This window comes from Athene noctua, chromosome 23 (assembly GCF_965140245.1).
Source record: "Athene noctua chromosome 23, bAthNoc1.hap1.1, whole genome shotgun sequence".
NCBI lineage: Eukaryota > Metazoa > Chordata > Aves > Strigiformes > Strigidae > Athene > Athene noctua.
Window position 1 is genome coordinate 4,251,100 of NC_134059.1, and position 22,316 is coordinate 4,273,415.

At 53.3% G+C, this 22,316-nt stretch overlaps 1 protein-coding gene across 1 annotated transcript in view; it reads left to right on the forward strand.

Annotated features, from left to right (window-relative positions):
• FKBP5 (FKBP prolyl isomerase 5) overlaps positions 1–20,789 on the forward strand; it is a 26,543-nt gene extending 5,754 nt beyond the window's left edge. The window contains exons 2-13 of the mRNA XM_074925271.1: positions 381–460; positions 2,800–2,895; positions 7,600–7,731; positions 8,738–8,882; positions 9,119–9,261; positions 10,101–10,215; positions 14,401–14,557; positions 15,716–15,806; positions 16,778–16,861; positions 17,421–17,606; positions 18,538–18,777; positions 20,395–20,789. Of these exons, the coding sequence (XP_074781372.1) occupies positions 7,624–7,731; positions 8,738–8,882; positions 9,119–9,261; positions 10,101–10,215; positions 14,401–14,557; positions 15,716–15,806; positions 16,778–16,861; positions 17,421–17,606; positions 18,538–18,777; positions 20,395–20,502 (1,377 nt within the window). The 5' untranslated portion in view covers positions 381–460; positions 2,800–2,895; positions 7,600–7,623 and the 3' untranslated portion in view covers positions 20,503–20,789. The remainder of the gene's footprint in view (positions 1–380; positions 461–2,799; positions 2,896–7,599; positions 7,732–8,737; positions 8,883–9,118; positions 9,262–10,100; positions 10,216–14,400; positions 14,558–15,715; positions 15,807–16,777; positions 16,862–17,420; positions 17,607–18,537; positions 18,778–20,394) is intronic.
• Positions 20,790–22,316: the final 1,527 nt, after the last annotated feature.

The following is a 22,316-nucleotide window of genomic DNA, read 5'->3' on the forward strand; positions in this document are numbered from 1 at the left end:
GTTGCCATGACTGGCCCGCCGGGATGTTAGCTGCTTGCACAACGTGCACGCTAGGAAGTAAATCACTCCATGTGAGTCTTATTCAGCTAGCGATAATTTAGATTTTATGGGCTTCCCTGCTTATTTTAAAGGAGGGAGGGGGGCAAAAGTCAAGTGGCCAGGATTTAAAAAAAAAAAAAAAAAAAAAAGATTTTAAAATTCGAGTTGTGATGTCTGAGTGTGAGAAATGACACTCAGTGTCTGGGTGCATCCCTATGTGTGGGGATGGAGCTGAGGATTATGTGGAGCTGCCTTGCCGGGTTTAAGCAGGTTGTATTTTCTTAGAAATCCCAATTTTATTACTGACTCAAACGCCATCTCCCTGTGTCTCTGCTTCGCAGGCGTCTTAAAACATCCTCGTCTGGGGAAGAAACATCGAGCCGGTCCTTCCCTCCTCTGCTGCACAGGGCCAGTTTGCTCAGTAAGTAGGTGTTTTATTAGAAAAAACAGTTTTCTCGATTGAGGGGGGGGAAGCAAAACGACGGTGGGACAGCGGCGAGAGCCCAGCTGCTGCGCTGGTTGGGTGGATGTTCGATTTGGGGTGATGCTCACCAGGATTCGGGGCCCCACGGCTCCCCCCTGTGTGTTTAGATTTGCTGGTTTTTAGGCTGACCTTTGCATTTTAAAGAAACTCCCTCTCGTGTTGCAATCCCAGGCTTTTCGGGCTGTTGCGGTGCCGGGGAAGTGAACGCACTCTGTGCTCAGCGGGTCTTAAAAACCAGCCCCCAGCCCGTCAGCTCCTTGCCACCCCGTTGGGTTCGTCCTTGACTTTCAGCAATGGCCAATAAAAAAGTTGGATGGCGTATAGCCTTCTTCCCCCTTCTTTTCCCCCCCTTCCTTCTTTTCCCCCCCTTCCTTCTTTTCCCCCCCCTTCCTTCTTTTCCCCCCCCTTCCTTCTTTTCCCCCCCCTTCCTTCTTTTCCCCCCCCTTCCTTCTTTTCCCCCCCCTTCCTTCTTTTCCCCCCCCTTCCTTCTTTTCCCCCCCCCTTCCTTCTTTTCCCCCCTTCCTTCTTTTCCCCCCCTTCCTTCTTTTCCCCCCCCTTCCTTCTTTTCCCCCCCCTTCCTTCTTTTCCCCCCCCCTTCCTTCTTTTCCCCCCCCTTCCTTCTTTTCCCCCCCCTTCCTTCTTTTCCCCCCCCTTCCTTCTTTTCCCCCCCTTCCTTCTTTTCCCCCCCTTCCTTCTTTTCCCCCCCCTTCCTTCTTTTCCCCCCCCTTCCTTCTTTTCTCCCCCCCCTTCCTTCTTTTCCCCCCCTTCCTTCTTTTCCCCCCCCTTCCTTCTTTTCCCCCCCCTTCCTTCTTTTCCCCCCCCTTCCTTCTTTTCCCCCCCCTTCCTCCTTTTCCCCCCCCTTCCTTCTTTTCCCCCCCCTTCCTTCTTTTCCCCCCCCTTCCTTCTTTTCCCCCCCCTTCCTTCTTTTCCCCCCCTTCCTTCTTTTCCCCCCCCTTCCTTCTTTTCCCCCCCCTTCCTTCTTTTCCCCCCCCTTCCTTCTTTTCCCCCCCTTCCTTCTTTTCCCCCCCCTTCCTTCTTTTTCCCCCCCCTTCCTTCTTTTCCCCCCCCTTCCTTCTTTTTCCCCCCCCTTCCTTCTTTTTCCCCCCCTTCCTTCTTTTTCCCCCCCCTTCCTTCTTTTTCCCCCCCCTTCCTTCTTTTTCCCCCCCCTTCCTTCTTTTTCCCCCCCCTTCCTTCTTTTTCCCCCCCCTTCCTTCTTTTTCCCCCCCCTTCCTTCTTTTTCCCCCCCCTTCCTTCTTTTTCCCCCCCTTCCTTCTTTTTCCCCCCCCTTCCTTCTTTTTCCCCCCCCTTCCTTCTTTTTCCCCCCCCTTCCTTCTTTTTCCCCCCCCTTCCTTCTTTTTCCCCCCCCTTCCTTCTTTTTCCCCCCCCTTCCTTCTTTTTCCCCCCCCTTCCTTCTTTTTCCCCCCCCTTCCTTCTTTTTCCCCCCCCTTCCTTCTTTTTCCCCCCCTTCCTTCTTTTTCCCCCCCCTTCCTTCTTTTTCCCCCCCCTTCCTTCTTTTTCCCCCCCCTTCCTTCTTTTTCCCCCCCCTTCCTTCTTTTTCCCCCCCCTTCCTTCTTTTTCCCCCCCCTTCCTTCTTTTTCCCCCCCCTTCCTTCTTTTTCCCCCCCCTTCCTTCTTTTTCCCCCCCCTTCCTTCTTTTTCCCCCCCCTTCCTTCTTTTTCCCCCCCCTTCCTTCTTTTTCCCCCCCCTTCCTTCTTTTTCCCCCCCCTTCCTTCTTTTTCCCCCCCCTTCCTTCTTTTTCCACCCCCTTCCTTCTTTTTCCACCCCCTTCCTTCTTTTTCCACCCCCTTCCTTCTTTTTCCACCCCCTTCCTTCTTTTTCCACCCCCTTCCTTCTTTTTCCACCCCCTTCCTTCTTTTTCTACCCCCTTCCTTCTTTTTCCCCCCCCTTCCTTCTTTTTCTACCCCCTTCCTTACTATTCTTTTTTTCCCCCTGCCTCTCTTTTTTTACCCTTCTTCCCCCCCCTCTTTTTTTTTTACCCCCCTCTTTTTTTTCCTCACTGATGGTAAGGTGCTGAATGTTTTTTTATGGAAGCAGTGAGTCAACACATCTTCCCGCGGCTGCGGGGAGAGAGGAGCTGCCGGGGGATGTTTTGTCCCTGTTCTTATCACCCGTTTCTGACCACGGTGGAGCGTGGTCTGTGGCTTAAAACCTCTGTCTCATTTCTCCCTTCTTAGATACTGTTCTAGAATAAAGCCCGTGTGGGTTTTTTTACCTTATTATTTTATTTTTAATTTATTTTTTTCTTCTTCTTACCAGCAATTTGTGTGAAATCCCCGCCGTGTCTCTGGGTGGACACCCTCCCTGTACCCCCCTGGACCTTCAAACCTTCTCCAGCGATCGCATGGTGGCAAGGTGAGACCCCTCAAACCCCCCCCCCCCCCCCAGCTTTTCTCTTCCCCTCCTCCCTTTCTCCTCCCGTGAGCCTCTGGGAGGGATCTGCGACATGAAGTTTCCATTTGGAGCTGGCAAATTCCTGGTATGCCGATTTCTAGGAAATGTGGCTCGGGATCGTGTGCTTGGTGAAACCCTAGCATGTGTGATACCTGTCTGTCCTCAGCCTGGGGTCGGACATCTGCATCCCATTCTCCGCTCTGAATTTTCTCCTGTTTCTCTGGGCTGGAAGATGACAACATCCGTGTGGAGTGCGGATTGTAAATGTAAATGGCTTGGGTTTATGGCGTGGATTTCTGGGCAGCGTGTGCTGGTGTTGTACAGCATGCATCCTCCTGGAGCAAAGGCTTCCTTGCTTCAAAGGTGTGTGCAAAGGGGAGAGGGCTTCGAGATGCTCCCGTGAGGTACCCTGGCAGCCTGCAAAGCAGGCAAACCTCGGAGGGTGATGAAGGTGGGGAAGACACCAGCCACTGCCCAGCTTAAAAAGAAAAAAAAAAAAAAAATCCTTTTGTTGTACCCGCTTTGTCAAAAATCGTGCAGAGTCTATTTTACTGAAGCAGCAGCTGAACTAAGGGCTGATTGTATGGGAGTGCTAAAATGGGGGACGAAGCTGTAGTGCTGCCTGGCTGTATTGGGGCGTGCAGGAGGGAGCTCTGCCTGGGCAGCCTGTGCCCGCTGCGAGCTGCCTAATGGCTCGTGGGCATCGACTGCAGCTTAATTGCACGTGGGCATCCATCGTGGCTTAATTGCACGTGGGCATCCATCGTGGCTTAATTGCACGTGGGCATCCATTGTGGCTTAATTGCACATGGGCATCGTTTGCTCACGAGCATCGATCGCGGCGATGCCGCTCTGTTTGGAGGAGGGAAAAGTAATATTTGCCGCTGCTTGTGTCAACGTGCAGGGCAGTGTTTGGGGAAACAGCAGATTTGCAAGAGGGAAGGATGCAGCCGTCGTTGCTTTTGAGTAATTCAAGGAGTTTATATTAATTTAGCGGGACTGAGACCAGGCGTGTGCTGGCGCTGCGGGTCGGGGTGTGCTGGTCCGAGTGAAGCACACGTCGTGCACGTGTAGGAGTCTCCTGAACTTGGGAGCCTCCTTGTTTGCTCAGCTAGAAGCTCTTCAATGTATTTTGTATTAATTAATATGGAAATACTTGCCCTCGAAGGATTGATTTTGTCCAGATGTCAAAACCTCTGGATTTTAAAGCATATGTTTATTATAGCTCTTAAATTACAGATGAAACAGCTATGCTGAATTTTGAGATCATCTGGTAGAGGGGGGACTAATTAAAAACAAACAAGTGAAAACCCCAAACCCTTCTCTTTAGCAGTGAGGAATAATTTTGCCCTTTCGCAGGGGCTGGGGAGGGTGGAGGTGGCAGCTCGGGGTCCCTGTGGCTGCACGGCCTTGGAGCTGGAGCAGGGCTGGTTTGGGGGATTTACAGGCTCTTGCAAGAGACTTTCCTTCAGTGTGGGAAGAATCAATGTATGCAAAACTGCCCCAGACTGTGCAAAACTGCCCCAAAACAAGCAAAACCTCCTTGTCATCCACCTGCACCTTTCCTGGGGTGTGCTCTGGATTTTTTTAATCACCTTGCCATCCCTTTTATTCACTGTGCGTGGAAATCCCTTCCCTCTCTGGGCCTTACATCGATGCCCTTAGGCCCGGGGGGGTTTAACCCTTCCCCACCCTCTCTCCGCCTCCCACCCATCCCTCTTTACCTCCCAGGGAAATGAAGCAGCGGTGGGTGTTTGGAGGAGGGAGGATGGTTGAGCTCGGCTTCATTTACGGACTTAGAACATTAAGCACGTGAGTAACAGCAGTGGGAAAGCAGGGTCTGCTTGGGGGGTCAAACACCCAAGGACTTTTACAAAGGGTAATTAATTAACCTTGCCTCTGTGTCCTGAGCACTCGTGGTCCTCCAAGGAGAAGATTCAGGCTTTGACACCTTGGCTCCCTGGTATTTAGATCTCTGAGAGTAGCAGATGATTTTTTTTTTTTTTTTTCCGCTGCAACTGTTTGTTTCAAATTAATTGGGATTTTGGACCCCAGCCAGTCTCCTTCTGTCGCTCCAAACCGGAGATAAGCGGGAGCAGCACGGTCTTTTCTCTAACCTAGTTGGAGCCGTTTTTTGCTGGACGGAGAAGTCTCGAGCTCTTTCATAATGCAGACCACATCTTAATAGCCAGTCTTGTGGGCTCCATCCCTCCCACTGCTTCTGACGCAGAGCGTCTCCCCTCCTGCTCGCCTTGGCCAGCTTCCCTGGATGACTCCACTAATTGCTTACGTAGAAAAATAATGAGAAGGATGCGTATGATGTATTTTTAGACGTCTCTTGGTGGGATTTAGCAACCGGCGAGCCAGAGCCAGCACCTCCCCATCCGTCCTCTGCATCCCAGTGGTGGCTGCTTGGTGGCCCTCGGGAGGTTCTGCCCCAGGAGGTGGCACTTCTTTTGCAAGCTGCTTCTTTTTTTTTTTTGGGGGGGGGCTCCTCCTGGACCTTAATAAATAGGTTATGGATGCTGCATCCCTGGTGCTGCACAGGATCTGTGCTGGGAAGCCCTGAGCCAGCACGTGGTGCCAGCAGCGTGCCCATGCCATGATGGACAACACCACCTCCTCGCTCGTCTCCAGGAGGATGGCCACAGAGGTGGCAGGGCAGCAGGGACCATGGTGGCTTGGACACCATCTCAGTGCCCGAATCATAGAATAGTTTGGGTTAGAAGAGACCTTTAAAGATCATCTATTCCAGCTGCCTTGCCATGGGCAGGGACACCTTCCACTAGACCAGGTTGCTCAAAGCCCCGTCCAACCTGGCTGTGAATGTTTCTGGGGATGGGGCATCCCCCACCTCTCTGGGCAGCCTGTTCCAGTGTCTCACCACCCTCATTGTAAAAAGATCTATTTCGAAGTAGCCAATGACATGTTCTCCAATGCATAAGTACCCATAAGATGATGAGTCTCACCACCAAAATTTCTTTTTTTTCAGTGTTTTTTGAGGTGTTCCCCTCTGAAACCTCAGCAGAGCAGGGGAAAGGGAGCAGACACAAAATCTCATTGAATATTACCCCAAAGACTGTGATAATTGAGCATTGCAGCAAGCAGTTCCCTTATTTTTCTATTTGCTTCTTCCATTTCAGAGTTCTTTGTGTCTCGGTGGCTTCCTGTGCCGGGGGGGCCGGGCTCCAGCTCTTCCCTTTACACCCGGGTGCGAGGAGCGCAATTCTTCTTGCAGCACGACTTATCTGCCCTTGGAACTGAAAACATCCTTTCTTTGCTCTTTTTGAATCCTCCAAATGAATGATTTCTCCTGCTGGTTAACATCAGCTTCCACACCAAAGACTGTGGGAAAGTTTCGCAATTAGAATGACTTTAATAGATCTGGTTTATGTCTTAAAAAACCCATCGCTTTCTAATTCTCCGTCACATGTTTCCTTGATTACGTGTCACGCAGCAGTGTGGCTACCAAAATAGCCTTACGGTCTGAAGGAAATCATCAGGAAATAATGTTTTTTAAACCGTAGGCAATTCTCTTTTCACCAGGCACCATTGGAAAAAGGCTGCGTTTGACAAAAAACGTGGCTTTTCTGGCACCTCGGCTGGGAGCGTGGTGACGCTGGGAGCGTCGTGCTCCAGCAGTTTGCCCAAACCTCCCTCAATTTCTTTGAGTCTTGCTGTGAATTTTCTCTTTATCCACTCAAGTAGTTGGGATTCTTTTGGTGTTGGGTTTGCTTTAGTTTTTGGAGAAGATGCTTGCTGTGCGTTTAGGTCTTTCCATGCCGGGTGATGCTTTGCTTGTCTGAGACTTGGAGCCAGCTCTCCCTTTTTGGGGTGTTCTTGGTGGGCAGGAGAAAGTGAAGTTTGCCTGGGGTTGCGGTGCTGCTTTCTGAATAATAGTCTCTGACAAACAGGTAATTCCTTGTGGAAAATAATCTTGAACTGTATGGAATATCTCAGAAGGCAAAGGCTAGCCAGGTGTGTGCATTTCTAGCACCTGTACCCAAGGGGTGCCCACGCCTATGTGAGCCGGAAGGGATGGGTGAAGCTTGGTGGCCATCAGCCTTTTGCTTCTTGCCCACGAGCTCTTTACTCTCTCCTGGCTTCGCCGCAGCCCTTGATATCTGCTGATGTAGGTGCTTCAAAAATAGTCCTGCATCAAAATGGATGCTCGGCAGAGCACCACCGCAGAAGCACTCAGTGGTTTGGGTGCAGCACCCCGAGATGAGTTTCCACACTTTGCAGGGTGTCAGGGGTCAGGCTGACACGTGTGTTACCTGCTGGTGCTTTTTTTGGGTAAAACTCTTGCTGGGGGAACGTCCCGGGGCAATGCTGGGGGTGCAGTGTTGACCTAGGGAGGCTGAAGATGAAGATTGGGGACCTCTGTGAGCACCCCCCTCGCTGGGGCCAGGCGGGGCCGTGGGGTGTCCCCTGTCCCCGTCGAGGACGGCCGGTCACGCGTTGGGGTTTCCTGCGCGCTGCGGTTCAGCGGAGCCTGGGTGGCCCCTGGGAAGGGATTTTCCGCTCTGCACACTTGAGATGTGTTCGGAGCTTCCTGCCCTGGCCCCGCAGCAGAGCGAGCTGCTAATTTTCTTTAACCCTTTCCACTTCCACCACCTCCCGTGGTCCTGGCGGGCTGACGGGGTGCGTGCCGTGTCTCCCCAGGTCCGAGACTTATGCGAGGAGACCATGACCACTGATGAGGCCACCAAGAGCGAAGGGGAGGTGCAGGCAGCAGCAGCTCTCGCGGAGCGCGGGGAGGACATCACGCCGGCTCGAGACCGAGGGGTCCTGAAGGTGAGGGGGGGCTGCCAGGAGGCTCCTGCATTTCTTTTTGCATTTTGGGGTTCATGGCCATGTTGGTGAGCTGCAATCCCCAGCCCTTGGGGTCATGTAGTACTTCCAGGGCTGTAGGACTGATGTTTTTTTTTAATTATTTGAAACGCAAAGGAGATGAACATCACTTGGAATAAAGAAGGATGGAGTGGTGTTTGAGATTGATGGATTCAGGCTGCTCAATGAATTTTGCTGCTATTGTGTTCCTAATCAGATTATTAGCTGTAAATCCACAAAGCATTTTTGTGTGTGACTCACAGACATTAGAAAGAACACATTACTGAGGTCATCTAGTCTGCTCCACAACCCCTTTTTCATATTCAAGGCCGTTTCTGGATAGTTCTGCTCCCCAGCGCTTGCTCTTCTCCAGTTGAATAGGACCTTTCCTCTAAGAATAGCATCCTCCCCTGCTCCATCCTCAGCTCGAGAACTGCTTGTTCCAGGCTGTAGCATTCAAAAAAAGAAAAAAAAAAAAAAAAAAAGAAGTGTTGACAAGAAGCGAGTAGTGAAATGACACACCCCTGTGAGTAAAATGTGTACGGACAGAAAGCGAGCGTAATTGCATTCGCTTCAGGTTTCGAACCGCCGTGTTTATCCAGACACCTCCGCAGAGTACGGGCAGGTCTCTGCTCCCAGCCCTGTCCCGTTCCGTCACCATGGCTCCAGTTTGGGATTTATTTTTAGGGGCTGATGGGAGGACAAATTGAATGACTCCCCCTCGAGCCTTCCTTCGGTTTAGAGCAGCACTGGGATGTATGTGTATTTGCGTATATATATTTTTATATATATGCACGTGTGTGTATATATAAATATATGTATATGCATGTGTGTGTATATAAAAACGTGTATGTGTGTAGATAAAAACGTGTATGTGTGTATATAAAAATGCGTGCGTGTGTGTGTATATCTCCATGGCTCCTTGGCTGTCCCATGGCTTCCCTTCTCACGGGTGGTTTCTCTCTCTCAGATCATTAAGCGACCCGGGAGCGAAGATGAGTCCCCCATGATCGGGGACAAGGTTTATGTCCACTACAAAGGCAAACTGGCCAATGGTAAAAAATTTGACTCCAGCCGCGATCGGAACGAGCCCTTTGTCTTCAGCCTGGGCAAGGGTGAGCCAGTCTTGGGGGTGTGACCTGGGGGATGCTCGAGAACGGGATGATCCGGGGGGGGTGGGTGGGATGATCCTGGGGGTTGGACCCTGTTGCGGGACAGATGGACCGTGTCAGCCCTGCCTTCAGTCTGAGGGTGGGGGGTTTTTTTGGGGTGCTATCCTCGCCGCACCCAGGCTGGGTTTTTTCTGGGCTACCGATTGCTCCCTCCTGCCTGACATCTGCCTCTCTCCTAGGTCAGGTAATCAAGGCATGGGACATCGGGGTGGCTACCATGAAGAAGGGAGAGATCTGCTACTTGCTCTGCAAACCCGAGTACGCGTATGGCTCTGCTGGCAGTGCCCCCAAAATCCCCTCCAACGCCACCCTCTTTTTTGAGGCAAGTAATGCCAGCGAACCGGGGCGTGGATGAGCTCGCTCGCTCTCTTTCTGCTTTGCCAGCCAGCTCAGAAACAAAAAAAAAACAACCAACCAACCCAACACAAAAACCAGCTTGGATTCCTGAAACGTGTCCCTCTGCTCCAGGAACCGCTGCCAGGGTTTTCTCAGAAATGTGTGTCTGAGCTGGGAGGCTGGGACTGAAACTCCGACTGGGGAGAGCCCCAGTGCCGGAGGGGGGGGAGTGGGCAGATTCCCAGTTTAAAAATGCACATGGGAAGGAGAAAGCGGCTGGGAAATGCCTCTGGGTGCTAAAAACTGATTAGTGCCGCAGGGCGGTAGGAAAGCCAAGGTTTTGGCACGGTGTGCTCCCTGGGCAGGGCTCGTCAGGACAAGGCGGTGGGGCGGGAGGAATGAGTCTGTCCTAAATTAAGGCTTAGTCCTTCCAAGTCGAGTGGGGACTAAGCCGTGGGTCAGAGCTGGTCCCGTCGGAGAATGGCGGGGAAACTCCTGCCCACACTGGTCCCGGACAGTTTTCACAGCACCTTCTAGCAGTGGCCGTGTTGTACCCTTACAGGCTTAATAAACTTATTTTTACTGTTATGCTTCAGGTACTGGATGTGTCCCAATTTCTAATAAATCGGGTGTATTATGCTGTGGCTTGGAGCTGGCTTTTATGGGCAACTTCTGCTCGTCAGCTGAATGGAGAATTAGCTGGCTTGACGCTCCAGCCAGGAGATGAACTGCTGCTTTGTGGCTTTTCTGTTGTTTTTCTCTTCTCCTTCCCCCCCTCCCATCCCCGAGCTCTGCCCACCTTTTCTTTATTACTTTATTTTTTAGGTCGAGCTGCTTGACTTCAAAGGCGAGGACTTGTTTGAGGATGGAGGGATAATCCGGAGGATCAAGAGGAAGGGAGAAGGTTATTCAAACCCTAATGAAGGTGCCACGGTGGAAAGTGAGTGCTGGTCCCTCTGGGGGATGGGGGGGCTGGAGGGGTGAACCTGCCCTGGAGGAGCAGCCCCGCGTTCTTCTCGCTGCTGGCCGTATATCGATGGAAGGTGGCCGTGTGTCACGGTGCAGTTCCATCCATCCGGAGGCCGGAGGGGACGGTGAGGGGCTGGGAGAGCAGCGGTTCACTGCCCGCCCGGGGAGGCAGCTCCGAGCTCTCCCTGGCACAGCCCCGGAGGCGGCTCTGCCAGAGCTGCTGGCCGGGAGGGTTTGACTGGAAAACCTCAGGCTGCAGTGAGGGAGCGATGGCTGGAATATAACCTGCGCTCTGTTTTCTTCGTCGTGTTGACAAACGGCATCCCTGTGAGCCCCGGAGCTGCTCAGCAAGCGGAGGAAGAAAACCCCCACGGGGTTCTGGGGCTCTGCTGTTTCCCCCAACCCTTTTGCATCTGTTGCAGTGTCCAGGCTGCTCTGGGATGCGCCAGCTGCTGAAAACCTGGGCTCTGCCTTGCCTCAAAAACATCAGTAGCTGGGACATCTTTCCCTGATGGTGTCCCTTGCTGAGTGTTTCAGGCACTGACACAGGCACTCAGCACCTTCCTTGGCCTCCTTGTTCCAATGCTGATCATAGTTTTGGTGGGTTTTATCACACCTCTTGCAGAGTGGAGCCTTTTCTTTTCCTTCCCCTGCAGCCAGAGGGCTGCTGCTGGAGGGAGCATATGAAAGGAAATTAATACAAGGGGTTTGCTGAGGCTGAGGTGGTCTTAGCTGACATGGGAGGATTGAGGAGCTTGGGTCTCTCCCTGTCCAGATCACGTTTCTGGAGCAGACATTTCGCAGGGCTAGACAGGGGAAGCCAGGCTCATTTTATTTTTAATCCTTCCCAAGAACCACTCGGCCACAGACACAGAGCTTGCTCCGTACAGGAGGCATTTACTTTGTTTTCTCTCTTTCAGAGCTCCTGTACACAAAGATTAACTCCCTTTAGCGAAGGAGAAATTGGATGTGAGCTGTGACAGCTCATAAAACTCACCGCTTTAAATGGCTGGTTCTTCTAACAAGGCTTTCTTTTAAGGAAAAATGAGTTTTTTGACTCGGATTCGACTGTCTGCCTCTCCCGCAGTGAGCATCCTAGCTGGGGACCAGCCACGAGCCGAGCTGCAAGCCAGCTCTGCTACCCCAAAGATTAAACTGAAAAGCTAAATGTAATTGAAATCATCACAGATCCAGCATTCCTCTTCATTTCGATTAGGTCTGAGCACTTTACAGGCAGTGCTCTGCCCAATGCGGAGGATGGGAAGAGCCCTGGTCCCTCTGTGGTTGTTCCCTTTGCAGCTTGAGGTTTTCTGGAGCGTGACGATGCTTTAATGCCTCGGGAGGGGACTGAGGCAGGGAGCAGTGGTACCAACCAGGAATCGTCTCTCTGAAAGGGTGTAAGGAGCCAAATAACGAGGCTCCTCGTACGCCTGATGCCCTACAGCCTGTTATCCCTGTTTTACCCGTTTCAAATGAGCGCGTCCTGCAGAGTGATGGCTTGTGTCCTGGAGCTGGATGCCCGGCCAGGCTGTCCTGTGGATGTCCCACGCAGGGCAGGGACCGGGAATGCTGCGCTGAGCCCGCCGGCAGCGTGCCAGCCGCTCCGCTCGCGGCTCCTGGGGCCCTTCATTCATTTGGACCTACACATCCCTCTACATCAGGGGCCAGTGTGTACATCCCAGTGAGAGAGAACAAGGAGAAGCAGCACCTGGGAACCTTGCAGTGAGCATTTTGAGTGCAAATAGGCTTTTTTTTAAAAAATATTTTTTTTAACAAATGCAGGGATACTTATGGTGGGCGATGGGATGGCAGCCGTGGGGACGGGTTGACAGCCCTCCCTGGAGCAAGGCTGTGACCCAGGGGGGCAGCAGTGGTTTATCTCAGCTGTGTATTTGGGAGCACTGCTGCTGGAATTAGGCTGGAAGAAACCATACTTCCAGGAACAAGCATCTCTAGGCTGGAGTTTTGAAAGCATTTTAATAGGTTTTAAGTTTTACAGACCCTAATTTGCAGTTCCGGTCCCTAAAACCCAGGCTGCAGTCAAAATCTGGCATTCCAGCTTTTGTTACAACCTTTCCCCCCACCCCCTCCTCCTTCTCCATTTTTAATCTGAGTACAAATTGCTGTCAGCACATCAAGTTCGTGTGCCAGCCGCACTCGGTACACTCTGTTCTCAGCTCTTCAAAAACAAAATCGCTGCAGGCACCGAGAGAACAATAAGTCAGAGCTGCAACCGGAGTGATGTTCCTTCAGCAGCTTTTTTTTCCCTGTAATCCAAGAGCGACTGCAGCCAGCTGACCTGCTCCTGGAAACCCGAGCAGAGATTTTTTTCCCCCCGCTTTGCCCGGTGCATTTTATGTGCAGTTAATACAGAGCAAAACTATCCTCGAAGGGAAGGATTGCAGAATCCTCCCGTGCATCCTGTTTTAAAGTGGGATCTTCCCGTCACTGCTGCATCCCGCTTGGGACAGGGGACCTAGGAGAGCTGTAGTGCTGGGATTATTGATCTGTACTCACTGGGAACATGTAGGGAGAGGGCTGGGTTATCTGTATTTTAGGCTTAAATTTCTACTTTCTTATGCCTAAAAAAATCGCCACCTCAGTTTTGGGTAGTGCAAAAGCAGAAGTCAGCCCCGGAGGAACTGGATTTGCCTTTTGTCCTCAAACTGAGCTGGGTGAGCACACGCCAGCCTGAGCCCCGTGGTCGCTGCGCACCAGTGATGGGTGCAGCATGCGTCCCGGGGTGCTGGGAAGCATGTGAGCATCCTCCACGCTGCTGCACTTGAGTCCCAGCGTGGGTTCGGTGGTGGGAGGGGGGCGAGGAGGCAGAGCTGAGTGGGGAGAGCACCCTCGGGCTGTTACAGCAGCGTTTAACACCCCAGGGCTGGACCTGTCCTGGGAATTGGGGTCTACCTGTGGCCTCGCTTAGCCCACACGCCTCATCCCGGGGGATTTCTGTAGGTCCCAGGGCAGGGAGGTGTCCGTGGGGCAGAGACGGGCAGGTTTCCTTCAGCCCAGGCTGCAGCTCTCCTGTATGGAGCCTGGACCCTCTTGGCTGTGTCGGACACGGTGTCTGCTTCCACTCGCCTCCTGCCACCCGGGGTGAGCTGCTCGGTGCCTCGCGGTAGCTGGGGTCGCATCCTGGGGCTCCGTGTGGTGCTGGAGGGGCTCTGTGAGCAGCCCTTAGCCCCGAGGGTTTTTTTCCAAGCATCCCTCCTCTCCCCGCTTCAGCAGCGCTCACACGGGTGATATCTCCTCTCTGCTCTGCAGCGAGCAAAAGTAAAGCTTGTGTCCTTCCAGGCTGCAAAGTCCTTAAGCACAGTTGTAATGCCTACCATGAATTTTTCCTCTTAAACCCTTTTTTTGTTTGTTTTGCCTTTTTTGTTTTTTTAATGGTACATGGGAGTTCCTTATGAAATTGCTTTGACTTTATACCTGCCTGCACGCGTATGCCTTGTACCCTGCAAGCAGAGTGTAAAGAACATAAAACTGTCCCCAAAGCCTGGATCGTCTTCAGGATCAAATAAATAAAGAATAATCTTGCTGTGGAAACCCAGCCAGGAGTACCAGGTGGTGAATGTGCCAGGTACCCAGTGTCCGCTCCGCCTGTGCTTCTGCCAGCGTCTGGGGCTGGAACAGCACGATTATTGGTTGAAGATTAAAAAAGGGAAAAAAAAAAAAGAGTTTATCTTGTACTTTGAGTTCTTAGAGGCAGGAGAACATAGCCTTGTTTTCGAGGTAGAAGGCAAGGCAGTATAGCGCTCTATAGAAGATTTGTAATCACTGTGATAAACTCTGCATGGCGCCGTGCCAGGAGCAATATCCAGTTCCAGTAAGACTTGACTCGTGCAGTTGAGTACGAGGGGAACATATTAGTCATGATGTTTATCTGTTGTCTGGTCCTTGCTTAGACAAGATAGGCCTGCCTTGCTTTTCAGCAATGTTTCCAAGCCCTCCCCATCCCTCCCTGCTCACCAGGGGCTCCTCCGCTGCCCCCAGCCCCGTGTCTCCCCCCTTCAAGGCTGGAGGCTTTGCTGGGTTTTGGGGAGATGCGCTTCATAAGATACTTTATAAGATGCTTTTTTGGAGCCCCCCTTGCCTTGGTTTGAGTGGCTCTGGGTGCCATCCTGCCCTGTCCCTTCTCGTCCTGCTGCAGTTCACCTGGAGGGTTTCTGCGGCGGCACCAGGTTCGACTGCAAAGATGTGAAGTTCGTCGTGGGCGAAGGGGAGGACCACGACATCCCCATCGGCATCGACAAAGCCCTGGAGAAGATGCAGAGGGGAGAGCACTGCATCCTCTACCTCGGGCCACGGTAAGGAGCGTCCCCATGGGGATCCTGTTTAGTTTTAAGCTCCCAGCTGCCCAGGTCGTTTCAGCACTTGTGAGCCAGCAGTGTGCCCAGGTGGCCAGGAAGGCCAGTGGCATCCTGGGTTGTACCAGCACTGGCGTGGCCAGCAGGGACAGGGAAGGGATCTGAGCCCTGTGCTGGGCACTGGTGAGGCCGCCCCTCGATTCCTGGGTTCAGTTTTGGGCCCCTCACCCCAAAAAGGCCATTGAATGACTCGAGCGTGGCCAGAGAGGGGCAACGGAGCTGGGGCAGGGTCTGGAGCACAGGTCTGCTGGGGAGCGGCTGGGGGAACTGGGGGGGTTCAGTCTGGAGAAGAGGAGGCTGAGGGGAGACCTCCTGGCCCTCTGCAACTCCCTGCCAGGAGGGGGCAGAGAGGGGGGATGAGTCTCTGGAGCCAAGGCCCCAGCGCCAGGCCCCGAGGGAATGGCCTCAAGCTGCCCAGGGCAGGGTCAGGCTGGCTCTGAGGAAGGATTTCTGTGCAGAAGGGGCTGTTGGGCGTTGGAATGGGCTGCCCAGGGCAGGGGGGAGTCCCCGGGATCCCTGGGGGGGTTGAAGAGTCGGGCTGAGCCAGCGCTGAGGGATCTGGGGGAGTTGGGAAGGGTCAGGGTGAGGGTCATGGTGGCACTGGAGGAGCTTCAGGGGCTTTTCCAACCCGGATGATTCTGGGATTCTGTGAAGATGGAGATCCCAAAATTAGGACTAATCGGGAGAGCCTCAACTTAGCAGTGCTAGCAGGGGTGATGGGTGGCATATAGGCAGGAATCTGGAGCTGCTGTAAAAAATCACACGAAAGGGGTTTATCCGAGTCCTGTGTCTGAGAGAAAAATGTCTCCCTGGAAATGTCTCCTTATGCTGGAGAGAAACCTGTATAAAAAGACAGATTTGATGCACCCGGAGAGGATGAGTCCCAATATAAAACACACTGTGTATTGTCAGATATCTTTGCTTGTGGAGGATAACATCACCCTGGCCCCAAAATGTTAGCAAACTGCAGGCGTGGGGCTGGGCATGAAACCAGAATTAGTAACCCGGGTCTGTGTTTATGACCAAATGCTCCCAAAATGAAGATTTTTTCTTTCCCCCCCCCCTCCCTCCTCTGACAGCTCCTTTCTGCCCTCGCAGGTACGGCTTTGGCGAGGCGGGGAAGCCCAAATACGGAATCCAGGCCAACGCAGAGCTGGTCTACGAGGTGACGCTGAAAAGTTTTGAAAAGGTGAGGGCAGGAGCGTGCTGGGGCCCCCCCGGCTGTGGAGCGCCGGGCCCTGACAGCGCCCACCCCTTGGCCCCGGCGTGGCTGCAGCCCGGCCCCTGCTGAAGCCCATACGTCACCAAGGATCTCGGTGTTCTTCATTTGTTCTTCTCTGTTGGTTTGTTTTATTTTTCTGGCTGGCGTCCAAGGCTGGTTCTCTTATTTGTTCGTGGCCTTGTTTCTTTTGTACTTCCTTTTTTTTTTTTTTTCCCTATTATTTTTTTCCTTTCCTCCCCCCCCTTTTTTTTCCCCTTTTTTTCCCTCCTTTCCCCCCCCTTTTTTCCCCCATTTTTCTCCCCCCGTGTTTTTTTTTCTCCCCCCGTGTCTTTTTTTCTCCCCCCATGTTTTTTTTCTCCCCCATTTGTTTTTCTCCCCCTTGTTTTTCCCCCAGGCTGCACAGATGAAAGTCAGTGTGTCCAGCCAGCTGCCCCAAGGAGCTCGGCTGGCGTGCCGAGCCGCTGTGCCCGTGGGAGGCTGGTGATGGGATGCAGGAGATGCCCATGGGATGGGGCAGGTGCTGCTGCGCCTCATCCCCAGCTGGGTCCCCTCCCTGACCTAAGACCTCCCCATCACCCTGACCTAAGACCCACCTCATCTCCTCTCTGCTGGGGGACATTTCTCCCCACCCTCCTCTTCCCTTTTTGGGGTTTGTTTTTTGTCAGGGCTTTTCCTCCTGTGGGGTTGCAGTGGCCAAATCACTTTGCCCAGGGTGAAGTGCTGAGCCCTGTTGTGAAGGGCTCCAGGTTCAGACCCTGACCTGTGCTCTGGGTGTCTCGTCCCCAGCCCCTCAAATTGAAAAAGCTGCTGGATCATCCCTCTGTAATACTGCCCTGACGAGCCCGCTCGCTAACGAGCAATCCTAGGAGGCCGCGTGGCCTCCTGGTGCAGGGGGGCTGCCCTGCCCCATTGGGATTGCTCTGGGCGTTTATTTGCAGGCCAAGGAGTCGTGGGAGATGGACACCAAAGAGAAGCTGGAGCAGGCTGCCATCGTCAAGGAGAAGGGCACGATGTACTTCAAGGTTTGTAGACTTGGGGATGACCGAGGCGCAGCACGGGAGCTGGAAATAAATTGGGGGTGAGGGTCAGGTAGAGAACTTGGCAGTGATGCTGTCAGAGAAGCTGTGTGTCCCCCCAGGCAGTGCTGGGGAAGGCAAGTCCTGCCCTTCCTCTGCCTTTTTCTCATTCCCTGAGATACCTCCTCCTTTCCCAGCGTTCTCTTGCCCACGTGTGCTCCCTGAGGAGCAGGACAGCAGATCAGACTCTTCCCAGGGGTGGATGTGGCCAGGGCTAATGCCAAGGGGCTTTGCAGTTCCCCTTCCCGGGCTGGGGCATCCCGACCCTCCTCTGCTCTGCACAGAGGAGGAACGCAGACTCCGACTTGGCTTTTCACAGGGGCTGCACGCCAGCAGCTCCAGCCCAGCCCCACCCTGTTTGTAGGTATTCAGCATCCTCCTTCAGTCATTTTATTTTTTTCACACACTGCGTTAAACTCGTAACCTGTTTGCAGGATGTTTCGGGAGCAGACTGAGCGTTGTCGGCGCGGGTTCCTCTAGCCTCTTCTTCTTTGCTCCATCCCAGGAAGGCAAATACCTGCAGGCAGTGATTCAGTACGGGAAGATCGTGTCCTGGCTGGAAATGGAATATGGCTTGTCTGAGAAAGAGTCAAAAGCCTCCGACTCCTTCCTCCTGGCTGCCTTCCTCAACTTGGCCATGTGCTACCTGAAGCTGCGAGAGTACGCCAAAGCTGTCGAGTGCTGCGACAAGGTAGAGGTGCCCGAGCCTGGAGGTTGGAGCATCCTCTCCTCTTGCATGTTTTCATTGGGAATTTGGGGGTTTTTGAATTTCTTTTCCTATAAGAAGCAATTTCCAAGCGGCAGTGGGATGCTGGCATCCCTTCTGCACCTCGAGGCCCCTGCGGATGCTGCGTGCTCAGAGACTGCAGGAGCAAAAGTGCTTTTTGGAGTTCAAAATCCACCTGAGTGTTCACTTAAAACAGCTTTTCTTCCAAAGCTAGATCCATGTGAACGGACCAACAGCCTTAGGACACTGTTCAGGTCTGCTCAGGCTGGGTCTGGGCACTGGTTGCTGATCTGGGTACGACAGAGGCAGCCGGAGCTGCAGCTGATCTCCAAGCCCCCTGAGGAGTGAGTGGGATGGGACTTTGCGAGTCCCTAAAAGAGTTGCCACCTTGTCTTAGTTGGGAAACTATTAATTCTTTTATAATAAAAGTGTAAATTTAAGCATCTTGCACATGGGAAAAATAGTAAAGCTGGTTGCCTTAATCTAAAAGGTAAATGATCTCTGAGATGCACAAGTGGTTTTTACTAAAGGGAAATAATGTTGCTAAAGCAGTCAGACAAAACCATGTTTAATCCATCAACTCCCTTGCCTCCAAGCTCCCCGTGCTCCTCTGGGCTCAAGTTTAGCCTTTACACCTGATTTCTTGTCTGTGGGTTTGTCTCCCACCGACTCTGCCACTCTCAGGGGGATTTTAAGCAAGGAGAAATAACTGAACTCTGTTTATGACTTGCCAGCTGCTGACGCAGACAAGTCAGTTTTTGTTGAGCAAGATGCATGTGCTCTGGAGACTTGAAGCCACCTTGTCCTAATTTCAGCAGATTTAATGAGGCTTTGACCATAGAGGGATCTCTTGGGGGAGCCCCAGGTTGCTAACGGGGGACCCCTATGTTTCCAGGCACTAGGACTGGACCAGGACAACGAGAAGGGCTTGTACCGGCGGGGTGAAGCCAGGTTATTGATGAATGAGTTCGAGCTGGCAAAATGTGACTTTCAAAAAGTGCTGGAAGTAAATCCACAGAACAAAGCAGCCAAATCCCAGATCTCTGTCTGCCAGAAGAAGACAAAGGAGCACAACGAGCGGGACCGGAGGATCTACGCCAACATGTTCACAAAGTTTGCGGAGAGGGATGCAAAGGTGCGTGTTGCCTGTTTCTGGCCACCTAGCAGGCTGTGCTGAAGGATGCTTGGCAGGTTTGTGATGAGAAGAGATGGGTTAAAACCAATTAAATTATAGATCTGGTTGAGGATGGAGGGATAGAGCCTGCTGCAGTGAGGAGTGGTTTATCTCTTGGTCTCTCTTACACAGAGGCTGCGGTCAGGTGCTCAATGATCAGTAACAGTGGTTGCAGTTTGAGCTCCCGAGGGCTGATAACAGGGCTGGCGTTTGTACTTAAATTTCCCTGTTCCCAGCTGGTGACTATCGACCTCCTGGTCGCTGGTAAAATGAAATGTCAGCCTGTCTCTGGCAGGGCCAAGGGTATTTTGAGACATGATAGTATGGATTTCCTGAGGCCAGTAAGGTAATCGCCCGCTCCTCTGCTCGTACGCAGAGATCGCTGTCTCCTGACAGGCTCCCGTCCAAAATTCCTCTGAACAAAACCCGGTGTACTGTAACGAGAGAGGACAGAGCTTTGCAAGGCCTCTGCACGGGTCATTTATAGTATAATCTCTTCTGAACTGCTGCCTGGAGGTTGAGGCTGTGGACTCAGGGACCAGTGCAGAGCCTGGGGAGCAGCGTGCCGGGGTGAGGGGCTCGGGGTGAAGTGGCCCCGGCCGGCCGCTGCCCCCGCGGTGCCTTGGCTGGTGCCGCCGGCTCTGATGGGGAGTTGATGCTGGAGCAGGCGCGAGGCTTTACCCTGCCCCAGCGCGTAGAGGCTGCACCCATGGCTCGCTGTCTCCTTCACAGCATCACAGAACCATTCAGGTTGGAAAAGCCCCTCGGGATCATCGAGTCCAACCCTCAGCCCGACTCTACAAAGTTCTCCCCTACCCCACATCCCCCCACAGCTCATCCCAACGGCCCTTAAACCCCCCCAGGGATGGGGACTCCCCCCTCCCTGGGCAGCCTGTGCCACTCTCTGACACTCTTTCTGGGAAATTTTTTTCCTGATGTCCAGCCTAAACCCCCCCTGTTGCAGTTTCCAGCCGTTCCCTCTTGTCCTGTCCCTGATCCCCTGGGAGCAGAGCCCAGCCCCAGCCTCTCTGCAATGTCCTGTCAGGAGCTGCAGAGAGGGATGAGGGCTCCCCTCAGCCTCCTCCTCCTCACACTGAACACTCCCAGCTCCTTCACTGGCTCCTCACAGGATTTACTCTCCAGGCCCTTCCCCAGCTTCATTGCCCTCCTCTGCCCTCGCTCCAGCCCCTCGAGATCTCTCTCGTGTTGAGGTGTGGCCTCACCAGTGCAGAGCACAGGGGACTCCTTGTCCCTCTGTGCCCCTGCCTCCAGTCCAGGCTGGCTCTGTGGCAGTGCCCTGCTCCTGTCGAGGCCAGTCGCATCATTCCAAGGGGTTCCCATAGTTTCCCCAGCAGCTCTCTGAGCTGTGGAGGTTTAACCTCCACCGGCTGCTGAGCCAAGAAAACAGGAGCCTCTGGTGTGAGCTGTGGTGGTTGTAGGTGGTGGGGAGCCGGGGGGGGGTGAATTTTGCCTGCCCTGTCAGGCTTGGCTGCCTGTACCCATCCCCAGCGTCACTGTCACCTACCTGCTACTTCCTTTGGTTTCCAACTCCGTGTGCTTTTATTTGCTGTTTTGCAGGAAGCAGCTAGCAAAACCGGGGTCGAAAAATCAGCCGAGAAAGCAGCTTGTGAAAAGGGACCGAAAGCTCCCGGTGCTGAAGGTGAAGAGGCTGAAGGACACGTATGATGGAGGAGGAGGAGGGGAAGGGAAAGCCTCCTGCCCTCGGCCCGAGAATAAGGTTGTTGCCAGACCTCGGGACTCGCCAGTGTTTTCTTGTAAAGCTTGTTACAGTTTGTGTGATCGTGGAAGCAAAAAGCGCCTCGCAAAGAAAAACGAACCCCGTCCCACTGCCCTGGGCATACCCGGGGGCAGAGCGGGAGCGGCGGGACGCCGTGGGACCACCGCACGTGGAACAAATAGCTTTTAAACGGAGAGAAAGAGAAAAAAAAAAAATAAATAAAAATTGAAACTCATGGCTCTTGGGAGGTTTCCGTAGACAGCTCGTCCCGGCACCCTTGGCTTCGTGTTGGCTGTCGGCGCAGCATCCCGGCTCCTCCGAGATGAGTTGGGATGTGGGAGATGCTCCTCGTACCCTGCAGTGCTGCCTCCGGTTGTATCCGGTACCACGGGCATGGGCACGGGGGGGCTGTTGGAGCCCAGAGCACCCCCTCACCCCTCGCTCACCCGCTGGGGGTCGAGGGGAAAATTTCTTTTCTCTCCTGGTGGCTTCTTGCCTGTGGTCTAAGGGGTTGTGATGCGGAGCCGGGCGTGAGGGTGAGGATTCATGTCCCCTCGGTGCAGGGAGGTGGTTTGCCTCCAAAACACTGTTGCAGGGGGTGGATTTTATCTTTTTGAAGAAGCTGGTTTCTGTTTCCTTGGAGAGCCGAAGCCTCCTGTCCAGCTCCGCTACTCGCAGGCGCTCACTCGGCAGCCTGCACCCCACCCCTCGGCTCCCATCTTTAAATGGGAGTTTTATTGCTTATTTGGGGTCCATACTGGGGGGAAAAAAAAAGAGCAGGCTGACATGTGGTTCAGAAAGCAAGTGACTGGCTCTGAGCTGGTACCGTGGGGTTACAGCTCGTCAGCGAGCAGCTTTCCCACTGCTGTGGCGAGAGGGGACCGGCATCGTGTCCCCACACCGCTGCTGCTGCCACCTCAGCCACCGTCCCCCCTCCATCCTAAAGGGACACCGTCACTACCGTGTGAGAACAGCTTTCCGGTTGTTATTTTTCCTGTCTGTTCTTTGTAATACCCCTTTTGGAGCTTGAAAATAAACAACTGAAAGAAAAAAAAAAAAAAATAAAAAAGTGCTTTTTCTCCAGATCCTGCTCAGCAAAGGGGGTGGCTGGGGGGAGGACGGGTGTGATCTCCCCTCTCCAGCGAGGGGTCTTTGAAGGATTTATTGGTGTCCCCAAGGGCTGAAGCTGCCCGTTTTTATCAGCACTGTTGTTCCTGGAGAGCCGGGGAAGGGCCGGCACTTCGGAGATGCCTGGCTGGGGGATGCTACTTGAGGATCTCAGCTGTTTTTCCAGACTGGGGGGGGTTTATCCTGATGCCTTTTTTTTTTTTTCCAGCGTGTACATTTGGGAGGGGGCTCCCTGGGACACCGGGGTGGGTGGGGGAGGCGTTTGTGCCCCTTGGCTGAGGGTGTAGAGGAGCAGAGAGCTGTGCCAGTGGGGCCTGCAGGTCTGCCTGTCCCTCTCTCACCCCAGTCTTGGGAGGATAAACCACATTTGGTTCAAATTTCTCCTCCCCACTCCATCAGGCGGGCTGAGCAGCATTTCTCAAGCCTCTTTTCCCACCTGCTGTAGATACTCCCGGCATGGCAGCCGTGTGCCTGCTCCGGCTGCTCAGCCAGGTCTCCGGTTTTACACCACCCCTGGGGTGTCTCGTAGCCACCAAAGCACCCTGTGGGTGCTGCCAGGGAGGGTGCTGCGAGACCCCAGGGCTCTGCAAAAAATCGGCTTTTTTTTTTTTTTTAATCTTGCAGACAGGGCAAA